The 16,662-nt window shown below is 37.8% G+C and overlaps 1 protein-coding gene across 1 annotated transcript; it reads left to right on the top strand.

The window, feature by feature from the left end:
• The first annotated feature begins 3,394 nt into the window (after positions 1 to 3,394).
• Positions 3,395 to 10,396, top strand: LOC140158286 (kelch-like protein 9). Its single transcript, XM_072181392.1, has 4 exons — positions 3,395 to 5,380; positions 6,853 to 7,038; positions 7,976 to 8,128; positions 8,823 to 10,396. Exons 1-4 carry the CDS (start codon positions 3,697 to 3,699, stop codon positions 9,257 to 9,259), a joined length of 2,460 nt encoding a protein of 819 aa, XP_072037493.1. The 5' UTR covers positions 3,395 to 3,696; the 3' UTR covers positions 9,260 to 10,396.
• Positions 10,397 to 16,662: the final 6,266 nt, after the last annotated feature.

The raw sequence follows: 16,662 nt of genomic DNA, 5'->3' as shown, positions 1-16,662 counted from the left end.
CCGTGGTCTTGAATTTCTTAAGAAGTCCTGGCCTAAAAACTATGTTGTTTTTCAGGAGAAAACATATTAATCTTTGATATTCTGAAGTATAAAATTGTTGGGTAAAGTGGAACATCATTTATTTAGACTGTTTTTGCTATAGAAAAATACGAAAAATTTTCAATTTTGCGAAGAGAGGTAAATCCCATTGAAAATATAATTTTTCCTCCGAATCACGTCCACAATATGGTTTAATTTACTGTCTTTAACTATATTCTAACAATTAAATCTACAAAGAGCGTGACGAAATACGAACAGCTTGCATGACTTTTCGGTCCGTGTTCAGATAACAGGTGCACTTGACTTGCCAAAGAAAAATAGTGCAATCCGTCTATTTCCGTCATCTTCTCACAACTTTTAAAAATTATACAGACCAAAATAATCTCTAGCACACACAGGGAACCAAGCAAAGCGATTGAAATTGCTCGTTTCTCATGACGATTTCGGACTTTTCTTTCATAAAATAACTACTTTTCCCACCTCATTTCAACCCAATATGGAGTTCAATCGATTGAAAAATAACTTTTAGAAAGTTAGAACTCAATTTTAAAAGCACATATCGCACACAGAAATAACCTTAGCATAAAAAAGCACCATCGGAAGTGGCCGAAAAATGAAGCAAAATACACCGTCCACTTAGTGCGATCACGATGGCTCGTCAAGCAAGCTTGGAGCCAAAAATGGCATCTCAACATGACTAATTATTTTGATCTGACACAAATGAGCAATTTTGGTGTGGAATATGGGGGGGGGGGCACTCAAGTTTAGAAGTGACTAGAATGTTCCTACCAGCTTCGGGAATACGGTATGTCATTTATAAATTTTGTCTAACAGGATCATTTGGTATTAAACAAATGAAAAAAGGATCATTTGATTTAAAATCCAGTTGAAGAAAGGGGTCATTGAGTAGACAATTGTGAAAACTGAGCAATTTTTTGTAATTTGAAAGTTTCTGCATTATTTTTATGGCATTTTGAGGATATAATTCGAGCCAAACCTTAAAAAAAAGGGGGTGGGTGGGGTCAATCATCGGGTATATTCGACTTTAAAAAGGGGCCTATTGATAGGCACACTGACCTGTCACATCAAAAGTTGAGTGCTCCCTCGAAATTAATGATTACGTGGTGATTTTGGACAGCAAGAAAAGGTGTGTGGTAAGATCACATTCTTTGAATAATCCGTGTGGAAATATAAAACATCTCTTCTCCTATATTCTACGTCCTCCCCCCTCCTCCTCCTCCTCCTCCTCCACCACCTCTTCCCCCCCCCTCCTCCTCCTCCACCACCTTCACCTTCCCCGATATGTTTGCACAATTATGGGCAAAAGTTTGGAATATTTTTCAACTTCTTGCTATGATCTTCCATAAAATGTGTTTTACTCAATGTCAACTCCGAAAAACATGTACGATTAATCTGGAAAACGTGAAGGGACATTCGTATGTATATGGTTAAGGTTTGTGATGACGAGTTCGACAAAATACCCCGGAAGCTTTCATATAAAACGCCATATTTTACAAAACAATTCCAGAATGGTCTTTGTGGGGGGGCACATTTGGATCTTGCTCCAATTCTTCTTGTAGCTCCATGCACAGGCTATAATTTGGCCCAATTCTCACTAGCCCCCCCCCCCCAAATGTCGAAATTTCAGTTCATGAAATGAATGATTCCTACCAGGAATTATGTTGTCTTTGCCCCCTCAGACAACTGAAAGAACTCGTTTAATTAAAAATAAGTCCCAAAACTACAACTTTGTTTCATCTTGCCAGTATCATAATCCATAATGAGAGCCAAAGATGTGCATTTGACTAGAGCACATTGTGTGAAACAAAGTGGGTTAATCGCCGGTTTTGGACACATTTTGGCTTACAAAATCGAAACTTTCAGACCTAGTATTATGTAAGCCTGCATCACTAGGCAGGAATTGCATGTACAGGAATGAGCTCCACCAAAAAAAAAATCACCATTTTCATAGGAAAAGAGGGGGATGGAGTAGGGATGAACATGGTTAAGTTGTTGCCGGATCTTCCTTCAAAACATAAATTAATAGTCTATAGCGTTATAAACGTGTTATATTATAAACACAGTTTTATTCAAAACGTTTTAACATTTAACTGTCGGGTTATAAAAGAGGTCATGAAAACGTTTTTATAACATTTTACATGAAGAAAAATAAACCACTATAGCAACCTTTCAAATGTTTTCGAAATGTTATTGTAAAATATTTTTGGCAAACATTTTTGCAAAATATTTTGTCAAGGTGTGGGATATGAACGTTTGGACAGTATTTTTGGTGGGACATGAGAGTACATCAGACATATTGCATTTTGAATACGAAGAATATCCTGATGATATCAAATAATTTTGAAATTCGCGATAATAATACACATTTTATGGTAAATGATTAAAAATTAATATTTTTGATATTTAATAGTCCTCGAAGTAAACTTTATCAATCTAATGATAATAAGTGTATGTAACTGTGATGGGGGAAAAAACCGACAATCAATTGAAAATTTTGACCTTTCGTATTGAAGATATTCATTTTTTCCCCAAAACACCAACAAAAAAAAGTCTTTTGGGGAAAAAATGTATATCTTCAATATAAAGGGTCAACATTTTCAATTGATCGTCGGCTTTTCATCCCAGCTACATATATACACTTTAAGTATATATATCATTAGATTTATAAAGTTTACTTCGAGGACTGTTAAATATCAAAAAAATTAAAATATCACATTTTAATAATTTGTCATAAAATTTGTATTATATCGCGAATTTCATAAAATCAAAATTATTTGATATCAGAAGGACATTCATCGTATTCAGAATGCAATTCGATATGTCTGATGAGCTCTCATGTCCCACAAAAATACTGTCGAAACGTTCATACCAGAGCTCTTAAATAACATTATGTTAGAATGTTTTGCATCAAAATTTCAAAAATGTTTTTGGGACACTATTAAAATGTTCTTATACCCTATACGTATAACCCGACAATAAAACGTTGTCAGTAAAACGTTTTGTAAATGGTAGATTGGTATTACCTTTAAATTGACATATCTGTAGTAACATTTTTTTCACGATTTAAATAAATCTAATTTGGCATCGCTTGGATGAATTTTCCATTATAAAAAATTATAATCGATTTTAGAAAAGTAACTTCAACATTCTGTCTGAAAAAATCAATGAGAAATCCATTGATTCAATTGACTTGTGACATTATAAAATTTGATCAATATTTATGTTTTTATACCACTGCACTGTGTGACTGGTATCGTACACCAATGTGGCCTACATGACATCGGCATTGCTAGTCTTACTAATAACTTTTCTGATCATATAGTTTAGCATATTTTATCATAGTGGTCGTGATTTTCTGAAAAAGACAAAATTTGACCCAACTTGACGCGTAATATGTGGTGCGTATAAAATGCGTTTATGTCTGACGCGCGAGCTTCATACGCGTCATTCAGCGCCATACCATAATAATTCATTACATTGTTACGCTATGACAACAACACGAGTCAAAAATCGATGTGTGTATAAAACAACCCTGCACGTCGTTTAAACAAGCATGACAAGCCAAATGGAAGCTAAAATTGGTTTCTGAACTGTAAGATTGCCTCAATTTCTGACTGGAAATTAGAGATCCAGGCGATGAGCATAATGAACAAACCTAGAGGAATTTCAAATGGTCATCATGGCCATGGTGGTCATCAGCAAAGGTTAAAATCAACCACCGCGGAACGGTCACTCTCATCATCAGCAGACACCACATCGCTACGTTCATCCAATCTGACTTTAACAAGACGAGAAATTATAAGCAGTGCTCGTAGTAGTGTCCCCAGTGCTCGCACTAACGTGTCTTCATCTGGAAGACGCTCACAACATCATCATCAGAGTAAGAAGAAGATGCCATCATCTGGTGGAATATCAAGAGATACGGTGTCCAGTGCGACAAGACGAAGATCAGCAGAGCAGAAGTCAAATCAACCATCTTTGACTGCAACAGGGATGTTAAGATCACAAACCTATACGATATCACCTGCTAGTCAAACTACATCTAGTAGTAGACCTTCTTCAATGACCCCGCAACAAAGAATACCATCAGGTCGAAATAGACCATCATCAACTACGGCCAGTAAGCGTAATCAAAGAGTCTCACCAAGGGAATCTTGGAACAATAACTTTGATCGTCCAACAAGTCATTTAGGGCTGTCCTTTAATTCTTCTGGAAGGTTACATTCAGCAAAATCGAAACCAGAGCCGGAACGTAAACACTGGTTTGAATTGCCGAACCCAATTCTTCCGAAGATACCTCCAAAAGGTAGCTGCTTGAGCACCATCGTTGAGACGTCTAACCACAGTCTGCTGTCACCTTCCAGAAGCAGTAACCCTCAGATGTCTGCTTTGCTGACATCAATAGCAACAATCTGGCGTAAGAAGCAGTTATTCGACGTAGTACTAGCCATCGGTCCTCACAGACTTGGGGCTCATAAGATCATTCTCGCTGCGTCCAGTGAATACTTCTACGAATTGTTTACACGAGAAGAAGACAATCAAGAGGAAGAGCAGTTTATGTACACTTTAAAAGGCATCAGTTTGGAGACGATGAGATTGTTGTTAGAGTCTATGTACACTTGTAATCTTGTAGTTACCTCTGAGAATGTCGAGAGGATCCTGAATACAGCAACGTATCTGCGGATACCATCTGCTTTGGAGTCGTGTTCAAACTTCCTGATAAAGAACCTGAATGTCACTAGTTGTCTCGTGACCATAGCTCTTGCTCAGGTTTTTGAGCTTGGTGAAGTTGCTGAAATAGCGTGCAAGCTTGCTGCGAAGAATTTCGTGAAGATAACCGAGATGGATGAGTTTCTTGAATTAACGGAAAGTATGTTGATGATGTTGCTTCGTCGAGATGATCTTGAGGTTGATTCGGAGCTACAGGTGTTCGAAGCTCTCCTGAGATGGATTGATGCTGATAGGGAACAAAGACTAATCCATGCGGAGACGTTACTTGAAAATATTCGTCTTCCATTGATAAGACCACCTGACTTAGTGGATCATGTGGAGAGTGTGGACTTCCTCATGGGCATTCCTCCTTGTGAGGCATTAGTTAAGGAAGCCTTGCATTATCATTGCCTTCCACAGAGACAAGCTGTGTTACAGAGTTGCAGGACCACTCCAAGGTCATCTGTGAAGACGACTACACTGGTTGCTCTTGGTGGGCATCCGCGTCGGTCAAAGGATCCTGTTTCAAGTAGTGTGGAATATTATAACCCAACAGAGAGGAATTGGAAGACGTTGACACATATGAAACAGCCCAGGCATCATCATGCAGGTTGGTAGCCCGGGGAGAGGGTTAATTCTTAGTGGAAAGGTGGGAGCGGGGAGCAATATTTTTTTCCGTAGTTAACATTTGAATAGGAGAAACTTATAATGCATAATGTACATGTATAGTGTTACATGTATTATAGGCTAGGTTCCACCACATTGCGATTAATTTCTTCTTACTTAACAAAAAGAAATTAAATACATTAGATTTAAAATTCTACCAAAGGATTGATCGGGGTTCGAACCAACAACCTATGTATGCATAGTCAGACGCTTTACCACTGTGCTACGAGTAGCTCTGCAAGAAATGCGTCTGTTTAACATACTTATTGATTACGGAATAAAGCGCAAACACACGATATACTATTACTAGTGAATACGGTATAATCTCCGATCAATATTAATGTGAACTACGGTAAAATAATTCGCGAGCGGGGATGTGCGACAAATTTGAGGGGTATTTTCAGGCTTTTTCCGATTTTTGATTTCAGAAAACTGCATTTTATGTTTTGAGATGTGATATGGGTTTTTTTTTCAAAATCTGGAAAATGTGCATATTCTTAAATTGTTTTCAGCAAATTTAATTTTGAATAGAAATAACCGAAAATGGATCTTTTAGGGGTCTTGTCAAATCAGGTTTTTGGGTATGTTTTCGGAATCCCAGCCGCACATCCCTATTTAAAACCAAGAGCCCCCGGTTGGTGGTAGCGTCTTTTAGAGAACACAAACAAATTCGTAGATATGTGTTTGTTTGTTGGTTAGTGAAGGGTTTGTATGTGTTCGTCTGTTTTGTTTGGTTTGGGCCCGGTTTGGGATAATTGGTATTTGTTTTGACAAACAATCACGAATGTCTTGAGTCCGGAGTCGTTTACTTTCAGATATTTTTTGGCTGAAAAAAAGTTGTAGAATAAATTAAGAACTCACGACAAGATCTGTGTTTAATATCTTTGAACCTGAGACGGATTAGGTATATTCGTCCCAGCTGAATGAATGAACAACATTTCCAGAAATATTGCAAAAATTCCGTGTTTCAATTTTTACAGATTATTCGATTTAATTTCAATATGAAGAAATCACTTGAAGTTCAACATTAACCTTATTTGGAATTAGGAATTTTTGATTACAATAATTGACGGGCATAAATAATTGGCTTCCTTATATATTCTTTGGTATTTGGTAATGTTTTGTGATAAAAGTATAGAAATATAATTAGAAGAACTGGCGTCCACATTCCTCACTTGGTATCAATATGCCCCAGTGACATTGTTTTAATAATTAATGATAGCAGCATTTATGGTAGTCCCGAAGATCATGTTTGATCGATTCATTGATAATCGTTTTTCCTCTTCAAAATATTTTCTTGAATATAATAGCATAGCCTTGTTGTTGAAATATTGGCGTTTCGAAAATAGAAAACTCGATATCATTGGATCAACATGTTCAATGACAATCAATGATATTTACTTTGATGATTTTCAGTTGCATGTTTAGGAGGTTTTCTTTACCTAGCCGGAGGTCGGACTACTGCTCAAACCAATGCCTATCCATTACGTACCATGTATCGATATGATCCCCGTACGGACTCATGGTTACGAGTTGCCGATATGATCAATGCAAGGGAAAGCTTCCAACTTGCCGTACTTGATGGGAAAATCTATGCTGTAGGTGAGTGAGTTGCATAATCGATCATTCCGTGCGGAAAATAACAGGGCCTTTAGGACCAGGCTCAAGCTTAATATCGTTGAAAGCATACTGATACAATATTAAAACGGAAGGTTTGAAGGTGAAGATCGGGTTCAGGGAAATGTTTAATATTTATTATTTTATTTTAAATTAACACTTGATAAGTTGTTGACGAAGGTAAAAAGGAGGGGCCCTAATATAGATCCCTGCGGGACTCCAAATTTTACTGGTGCAGGACTGGACAATATTTATTTTTTTATTTTAGATTAACACTTGATAAGTTGTTGACGTACAATGTAAAAAAGAGGGGCCCTAATATAGATCCCTGCGGGACTCCAAATTTTACTGGTGCAGGACTGGAGACACTGTCGCCAATTTTTGTTTGCGAATGGTATGTTATTGTTATTCGTACCAAATAATGGAGGGAAGGAACAATATAGCATGACGTGTATGTGCACTCTTAGAAAAAACGGTTCTAAGTAGAACCAAAAATGGTTCTTGAGCTGTCCTGTAGGCCTATGTGAAACCTTAAATGGTTCTATAAAGAAGAGAAACAGCCATTTCAGACTTGAAAAGGGTTCTGAAAAGGTCAGAAAGAACCATTTTAAACCTGAGAAGGGTTATGGAAAGGCCAGCAAGAACCATTGGTTCTTTAAATTTTCAAGAACCATTTTCTCTTGAGGGTTCTACATACAGGACAGCTATTAAACCCCTTTTCTAAGAGTGTGTGTGTTAATTAAATAAGCTTATATCGTGATAAGATGGCGACTTAATTACTGACTAAAATGAAGAGAATCACTTCACTTGCAACATTTTGGACAAGACAAGAGACATTTTCCATCCAATATCAAAATAATTAAATTTTGAGTGAGATTCGGGAAGAAGACAAAATGATTCATTTTGAACTTGATCTTTCTAGGTGGACGGGTCGATGACCAATGTTCTTTAGCAGACGTGGAGCGTTACAACTCAAATAAGGACGAATGGGAGGAAGTGTCGCCACTCAGTGATGCGAGAAGAGGTGTTGCCGTGGCAACTCATGATGGGAAACTCTACGCAATTGGAGGATCAGGTATGATGATGATTGTGGTGGTGGTGATGACGATGACGATGATGATGATGATGATGATGATGATGATGATGATGATGATGATGATGATAATGATTGTGATGATGATGATGATGATGATGATGATGATAATGATTGTGATGATGATGACCGGTGGTGGTGAGGCTGATGCTGTTGCTGCTGAAGAAGATAATCACATGATGATGATGTTGAAGAAGATGCTTATGCTGATGATAATGATAATGATAATGATAATGATAATGATAATGATAATGATAATGATGATGATGACAATTGTGATGACGATGATTAGATAAGATTATCATTATACGATTTAGTGATCACGATGATTGAGATGGCCATGACAACTTACAATAATGACAAGTCTGTTGGCAAAGTGAACTTTCCAGTTTCAGCACCGTCTTTTACTACAATCATGGTAATGATCTCTGTAAAAAAGATGTAGTGTAATATTTTACCGCGCTCTGAAAGACCAAATTATGATAAATATTTGCTCAATGACGGCCCGGGATGACAGTGGCGACGATGATAATGTTTATGCTGCTGCGGATGATGATGATTTTGTTGCTGCTAATGAGGATGCTGATGATGATGGTGATGATGGTGACAATGATGTTTATTTTGCAAACCCTAAAATATCTTGATCGATGTTCAATGTTTCTTTTACATGTTTCAGGTAATCGTAAAATATTTTGCAAAGTGGAACGCTACAACCCACATACAGACACCTGGGAACCAAGACGTCCGTTGACAACACCTCGTTTCTTTGCTCTCCTCTCATCAGTAGGAGAAAACCTCTATCTTGCCGGGGGTGCCACACTTGATAACGATACGGGCGAAGTGCGCTGTGTACCTAACATTGAGCGTTATAACCCACGAACAGACACTTGGTCTGTTCTGAAACCAATGGGTGAACCTCGGGCAGAAGCAGCCAGTTGCGTACTTGGAAAACGCATCTACGTCATAGGTGGTTATAGCTGGGACACAAAGGCGTACTTGCAGTCTGTAGAATGTTATGATACTGAGGAAGATGAGTGGAGTGAACTCGAAATGTTCCCAAAAGCGTATACGGGAATCGCGTGCTGTGCAATGACGCTGCATAAGCTCCCGTGATGCCGAAATGTTATTAGAATAAAATTATTGTCACCTGAAGTATGTGAATTAGTTATCATCGTTTTATAAACAAATTGGTATATGGTGCTTATGGGACTCGATCCCAAATAACCTTTTTCTCATGTCAAGAAGCTACTAAAAGTTTTCAACCCTGGAATCGCACCCCTCTTTTGAATTCTTGAAAAAAAGTGTCTTTTTGGTGACAGAAAAACACCAAAGAGATCATTTGATGAGAGGGAGTTGGGATCATTGTACCCGTCATCCATTATTAGTGAGCGCTAAGCGCCCGGAGTAGAAAAGGCTTACTATTGTACTAGTAATATTATTCGTTTTAATATCAAAAAAGTTGTTTGTTTTTATTATTTGTTTAAAAAACAAAACGTCGAACACAGTTGAAAAATTTCTAAGGGTTGATGAACTCATCTAACAGTATGCTTCGACTATATTTAAAGATACGTTTTTATAAATACGCACGTGACCCATGGGCACGACATACCAAGACAAGCAAGCGTGACCAAATCCTCATGCATCGACCACTACACAGAAAAGGATAGGAACTCTATTACATGTAGATAAATATCATCAAATTTAAGTATTAATTGGATATCAAAATTCTTACACATGGGGGATTCCGAATTTGTAACATGTTATCAAAAACAACATTAAAGTATTTGACGACGGAAACGTTTACAATATAATCACAAAGTTGAAGAAAACAGACAATTTTGCTCCACAGTAGTCTCATGTTGTTCCGCCTTTGCATTCAAGTGTGTAGGAAGACCACACGTTATCTAGAAGGTCACTTCGATACTTACTGTCTACAAGCTGTTATGGCAGCGCGGAGGTGGTCACGTGCGTATAAAAAGGTATTTATAAATATAGTCAAAGCATACTGTCTTATAATATGATGTATTTCCAAATTATAATAAACTTTGTGACCACATATACTTTTGTTATACTCTTTAACTTTAATATCATTTAGGTTTCACAAATTGTCACTACATGTTGAATTCTTTACATAAACCGTAATTTAACATGCAAAGAACAGTAACTCTTTGACATAACATAGGCAATAATTTACAAATATCGCAAATAAATAAATAAATATATTTACTATAAGGCTTTTAAAATTTTCCAGAAGAGGCAAATGCGGTAATTTTAAATATACTTCAATAATAGAAGCCGTCAAAGTTACTCTCTGTGTTGCTATTTTCAAGTTGTTTAACTTTAGAATTACATACAAAATGTTAAGCTCTTATCACATCGTTTCTTAGCAATATTGTTACATCTAATGGGCTACCGTATATCAGTTGAAATCCATACACCCCAGTGGAAGACAAACTTCTGAAATGTTGAAATGTAAGTGAACCAAAAGAGTGAGTATTCATGCACTCCAAAAAGAGTGAATTTCAGTCCAAAAAGAGTGAATTCCACTACAAAAGAGTGATTTTCACTCCAAAAAGGTTGAATTTCACTCCAAAAGAGTGAAATGTCCACTCTTTAAGGAGCCATGAGAGGTACCGGTACAACTCTTTTTGGAGTGATCCTTTATGGATCCTTGAAGAGTGAAAATGTCACTCTTTTGGAGTTAAATTCACTCTTTCAGAGTGAAAATGTGGAGTTAAATTCACTCTGTTGGAGTGACTTTTACCTTTTTTTGGATTGGATACCCACTCTTTTGGTTCACATTTTTACATTGCGACATTGCGGCCGGTTACCTTCGATTTTTGACATCTACTCTCTCTTTAGTTGTCGGGTAATAGCTGGTAATGTTAAAAAACTAATACATATATTTATGGTGCAGACATATACCGGCAGCACATCCTAGCAAACACAAAAACGGTTTAAACATGTTATATTTTGGGTTTTGGTTTAGGTAAAAATGTTTTATTTAACATTAAATGTCGGGTTATATAAAGGTCATGAAAACACATTACAACCGCATTTCAAAATGTTATTGTACACTATTTTTTTGCAAACACTTTTTGCCAAATATTTCATCCACACTTGAATAACATTATGTTAAAATATTTGCAGTAAGTTATCAAAATGTTTTTAATGTAATAAAAACGTTTTATACCCTTTATATAACCCGACATTTAAACGTTTTCTGACAACCTTTTATAACCTTTTGCGAATGAGGTCAAAAGCATTTTGTGTTTGCTGGGATTATACAAACTTTGGTTATTTCGACTATATCAATTGAAGTTTTTTTCATTACAATGCTTTAAGAATCAGGCCCGTAACCAGGATTTTTTAGGGGGGGCTGATTTTGAAAAAGTGGACTTTTTTTCAAGATTTGAACCTTTTTGGACTAGGCGGGCGGATTTGGAAAAGGTGGACTTTTTTTCCAAAATTTGGACCTTTTTTTGACCAAAAGGCATAAAAAAACCCCAATTTTTTCGTTCGCTACGCTCGCAAAAATTGAACTTTTGGGTCAAAAGGGGACTTTTGGGTAAAAAAAAGGGAACTTTTGGACCCCAGCCCCACTGGTTACGGGCTTGGTAAAAATTTAATCATTTTTCTTACTGGAGTACTCCAGGTCGTAGTTCTTCAGATTCGCCACCGCTTCCCGCACTTCCAAAATATCTTTCGGAATCTGAATTTTCATGAGGATTTTGATCGTCTCTTCCGCGATTTTTCCGCGATTCTCTAGAGTCAGTATTAGTATTATCACTAGGATTCTGGTCCTCTCTTCTTCGATTTGCTTGCGGTCGCATTGATGAGTCATAGGAACCTTCTTGGGCACTATGGTCTTCATTTTCCTGATTTCCATGAGTTTGTGGCAATAATGATGCTTCATTGAGAGTTTGCCAGCGAAGGAAATGGTCATTGCTCAATTGGAGTCCGCATAAATGGCAAAACTGGCAAAAGTCCAAATCACCCTGAGGACGAAGACGCTCTTCCATTCTCTGAGTTTCGCTACGTCCAGTTTCTGATGATGATGCATCATCATCATTAGCACGTGAATCGTCACCGTTTCCTTCGCTAAATCCAGGCTGCGGATCTTGGCGCAGCATTTCAGTTTCTGGCGGAATTACAGCTTCAGGAATTGGCAATTCAAGGTCCTCATTACCGCTTCCTTCACCAATATTGGAAGGTGAATTTTGTGTTTCAATATTGGGTTGCCGATTTGATGATTCTATTTGATGATGCTCTTCCGATTCCCGACTTTCACTACGTCCAGTTTCTGATGGTGGTGCATCGTCGGCACGTGAATTGTCGCCGCTCCCTTCGCTAAATCCAGGCTGCGGATCTTGGCGTTGCATTTCAGTTTCTGGCAAAAATTCAGTTTTAGGAATTGGGTCTCCGTTACCCGATCCTTCACCTATTTCACCATCAAATCCAGATGGTAAATTTTGTGTTTCAATATTGGGTTGCCGATTTGAAGGAAATTCAAATTCTATTTGATGATGCTCTTCCGATTCCCGACTTTCACTACGTCCAGTTTCTGATGATGGTGCATCGTCGGCACGTGAATTGTCGCCGCTCCCTTCGCTAAATCCAGGCTGCGGATCTTGGCGTTGCATTTCAGTTTCTGGCAAAAATTCAGCTTTAGGAATTGGGTCTCCGTTACCCGATCCTTCACTTATTTCACCATCAAATTCAGATGGTAAATTTTGTGTTTCAATATTGGGTTGCCGATTTGAAGGAAATTCAAATTCTATTTGATGATGCTCTTCCATTTCCCGACTTCCACTACGTCCAGTTTCTGATGATGGTGCATCGTCGACATTTGCACGTGAAATGTCGCCGCTCCCTTCGCTAAATCCAGGCTGCGCATCTTGGCGTAGCATTTCAGTTTCTGGCAAAAATTCAGTTTTAGGAATTGGGTCTCTGTTACCCGATCCTTCACCTATGACGCGAAAAATTTGCGTTTCAGTATTGGGTTGCTGATTTGAAGACAATCCAGACCCTATTTGATGATGCTCTTCCATTTCCCGAGTTCCACTCGGTCGTGTTTCTGATGAAGATACATTGTCGGCATTAGCACGTGAATTGTCGCCGCTCCCTTCGCTAAATCCAGACTGCGGATCTTGGCGCAGCATTTCAGTTTGGGGAGAAAATTCAGTTCTAGGAATCGCGTTGTCGTTACCGCTCCCTTCACTGATAACACCACCAACATTTGATGGTAGATTTTGTGTTTCGGTGTTGGGTTGCCGATTTGAAGGAAATTCAAATTCTATTTGACGATGCTTTTCCGATTCCTGACTTCCACTACGTCCAGTTTCTGATGAAGATACATCGTCGGCATTAGCACGTGAATTGTCACCGCTTCCTTCGCTAAAGCCAGGCTGTGGATCTTGGTGCAACATTTCAGTTTGTGGCGAAAATTCAGCTTTAGGAATTGGGTCTTCGTTGCCCGACCCTTCACTTATGACAGCATCGAACCCGGATGGTAAATTTTGTGTTTCTGTATTGGGTTGCCGATTTGAAGGAAATTCACGATGCTCTTCCATTTCCTGTTGTGTTCCACTACGTCCAGTGTCTGATGATGATACATTGTCGGCATTAGCACGTGAATTGTCGCCGCTCCCTTCGCTAAATCCAGGCTGCGGATCTTGGCGCAGCATTTCAGTTTGGGGAGAAAATTCAGTTCTAGGAATCGCGTTGTCGTTGCCGCTCCCTTCACTGATAACACCACCAACATTTGATGGTAGATTTTGTGTTTCAGTATTGGGCCGCCGATTTAAAGGCAATTCAAATACTTCGGATGGACGTTGCGATCCATAACCACTTCCTTCACTTGGCTTACCAGGTGATCTTTTTGTTAGACGACTCCCAATATAATTGTCTTCAATGATCTCGGAAACGTACGATGTTAGAAATACTACTTGATCAAAAGTTTCGTCTTCAGTATTTGAAAACAATGGTTTGAAAGTTTGCGATGATTTTTCATCATGTGCTACAAGTTTTTCTTGATTAAAGGATCTCTCGGCATCTTCAATGTCTCGTTCAATAATTGGTTGGATAACATAACTTGTACAAATGTGGATGTGAAGGATGAAAAATAAACGTGTTGACCACGTGGACTGATCCATGATGTTATATTCTTTGGTGAGGAGTAATAGTACTGTAAAGAAACAAACAAACGAAGACATTAATATATTTAACATATAAATCACCAAGGACATGGAAAACAAGATCAATGCCTTTGCAATAATTATGTCCAGCACTCCCTGGGAGATACTGAAGGGATGCTGCAGCCAAACAAGACTGTTTCGCTTGCCCAAGATCGCAACAGTTGTAGAAAGCTTGTAGTCGTCTGCTCCGCAGCCGACTGATGATGATTATTGTCAGTTAACATGGTTAAGGGAAGGGGTATGAACGTTTGGACAGTATTTATTGTGGGACATTAGAGCACATCAGACATATCGAATTGCATTCTGAATACGAAGAATGGCCTTCTGATATCAAATAATTTTGATTTTTTGAAATTCGCAATGTAATACACATTTTATGGCAAATTATTAAGAATTGATATTTTTGATCTTTAACAGTACGCGCGGTAAACTTTATAAATGTGATGATTTATACTTAAAGTGTATGTAGGTGGGATGAAAAGCCGACGATCAATTGAAAATGTTGACCTTTCGTATTGAAGATATGGATTTTTTTCCCAAAACACCAAAATAAATTAGGTCTTTTTGGGAAAAAAATCCATATCTTCAATATGAACGGTCAAAATTTTCAATTGATCATCGGCTTTTCCTCCCAGCTACATACACTTTAAGACTATATCATTAAATGTATACAATTTACTTCGAGGACTGTTATATCTCCAAAATGTGAAAAATATCAAATTTTAATAATTTGTCATACAATTTGTATTATATCGTGAATTTCATAAAATGAAAATTATTTGATATCAGAAAGACATTCTTCGTATTCAGAATGCAATTCGATAGGTCTGATGTGCTCTCATGTCCCACAAAAAATGCTGTCGAAATGCTCAAAACGCTCATTCCATCCAGTTCCCTTAAGGCCACATGAAATTAATTTGTTGACGGAAAATGTTATGAATTGATCAGGGAGTGTTTTTTAAGTGAGATTCTGAGAGGGATCAACCCTATAGAGCACCACAGACAAACTATAGAAATTGATCCTTGTTCTCTAATAAACATATTGTATGAAGTTTTCGAAAAGCATTCCAATTCTTCAAATTTTTGGAAATCCCAGAAATTGAGGCGGGAGGGGACGAGAACAAAAAAATATTTTATACGGTGTAAGATGTGAAATTATATGATTAGCTTGGTTAATAAATTATAAAAGTATCATCAAGGAAAATAAGTGAACAGGGAAAATATACGTTTTGGTTAAACGTATATCACATCAGTAAAATGTCCATGCTGTAATTTTCTCCACAATTACGACAAAGGCATTTTTCGGCGAAACAATTTTCGATGTGAATAGTTGAATACCATTAAAACACGTATGTTCTAGAGAAAACAAAAGTTATAAAGATAACGTAGAGCACAGAGTGAGGAGAGGGTGAGAGGGGTGGGTGGAGGGAGAGAGACATATTTAGGCCTATACAAAGCGAGAGGAGGTAGAAAAGGATAAGGGGTGAACTAGAAAAAACAAAGACAGAGAGCGAGAACTTTGATGTAGCAAACACTCACCTGTAGGCTGTGAAGAACAGAGTATTCCTCTATAATATGGCAAACTGGACAGGGATATTCCTCTATGGCAAACTGATATCTTCAGCAGCGATGTGAATTATGTCTTTCCTCTGAATTACTTGACATACTTTTATAGCAGAAATATTTTCACTTTTATACGTCACCGAAGTTCATACCATTGGGTGTCTATAGAGGTATAGCATTTTAAGGACGTCAACGTTCAAAGTATCTCAAAATAAGAAAATTGTATACTGATGTGCAAAATTAATACCACCACGGAAATACGTGGGATAAAAACACGTACGTTTGGCCTATAAATGTAAGATTTACTTGTTGGAAAAAGAAACACACACTTTTACAACCCATGATAGCACTGAATTTTTGGATAAAAAAACACTGGCCCCATACGTCACCGGATTTTTTTTTTCGGGAGGGAGGATAAAGGAGGAGGGACAAGAACAAAAAGTTGCCGATTTCTTATTTTGACTGGGGGAAATGCCCACCATGTCCCCTGGTGTTATCACTGCCCAACACCCTTCACACACCCCACCCTTGTATTTATGATAGGTGTGATTTGCTCTCCACAGCGACGCCCTCAATTTTGAATTTATTTTTTGCATGATTGTATAAATGGCCAATGGTGTACCAAAATACCATGTAAAAGACTGTTTAGCCCGAAGTGCTATAATTAAAGTAAAATTTAAGTTTTTATATTAAAACCGGAGATCTCCGGTTTTATTCAGAGTTCACCGATCGAGTGGTGGCTAAAGACATCGGGTA

This window comes from Amphiura filiformis, chromosome 8, assembly GCF_039555335.1.
Source record: "Amphiura filiformis chromosome 8, Afil_fr2py, whole genome shotgun sequence".
Taxonomy (NCBI): domain Eukaryota; kingdom Metazoa; phylum Echinodermata; class Ophiuroidea; order Amphilepidida; family Amphiuridae; genus Amphiura; species Amphiura filiformis.
This window is presented reverse-complemented; position numbering and strand designations above follow the sequence as displayed.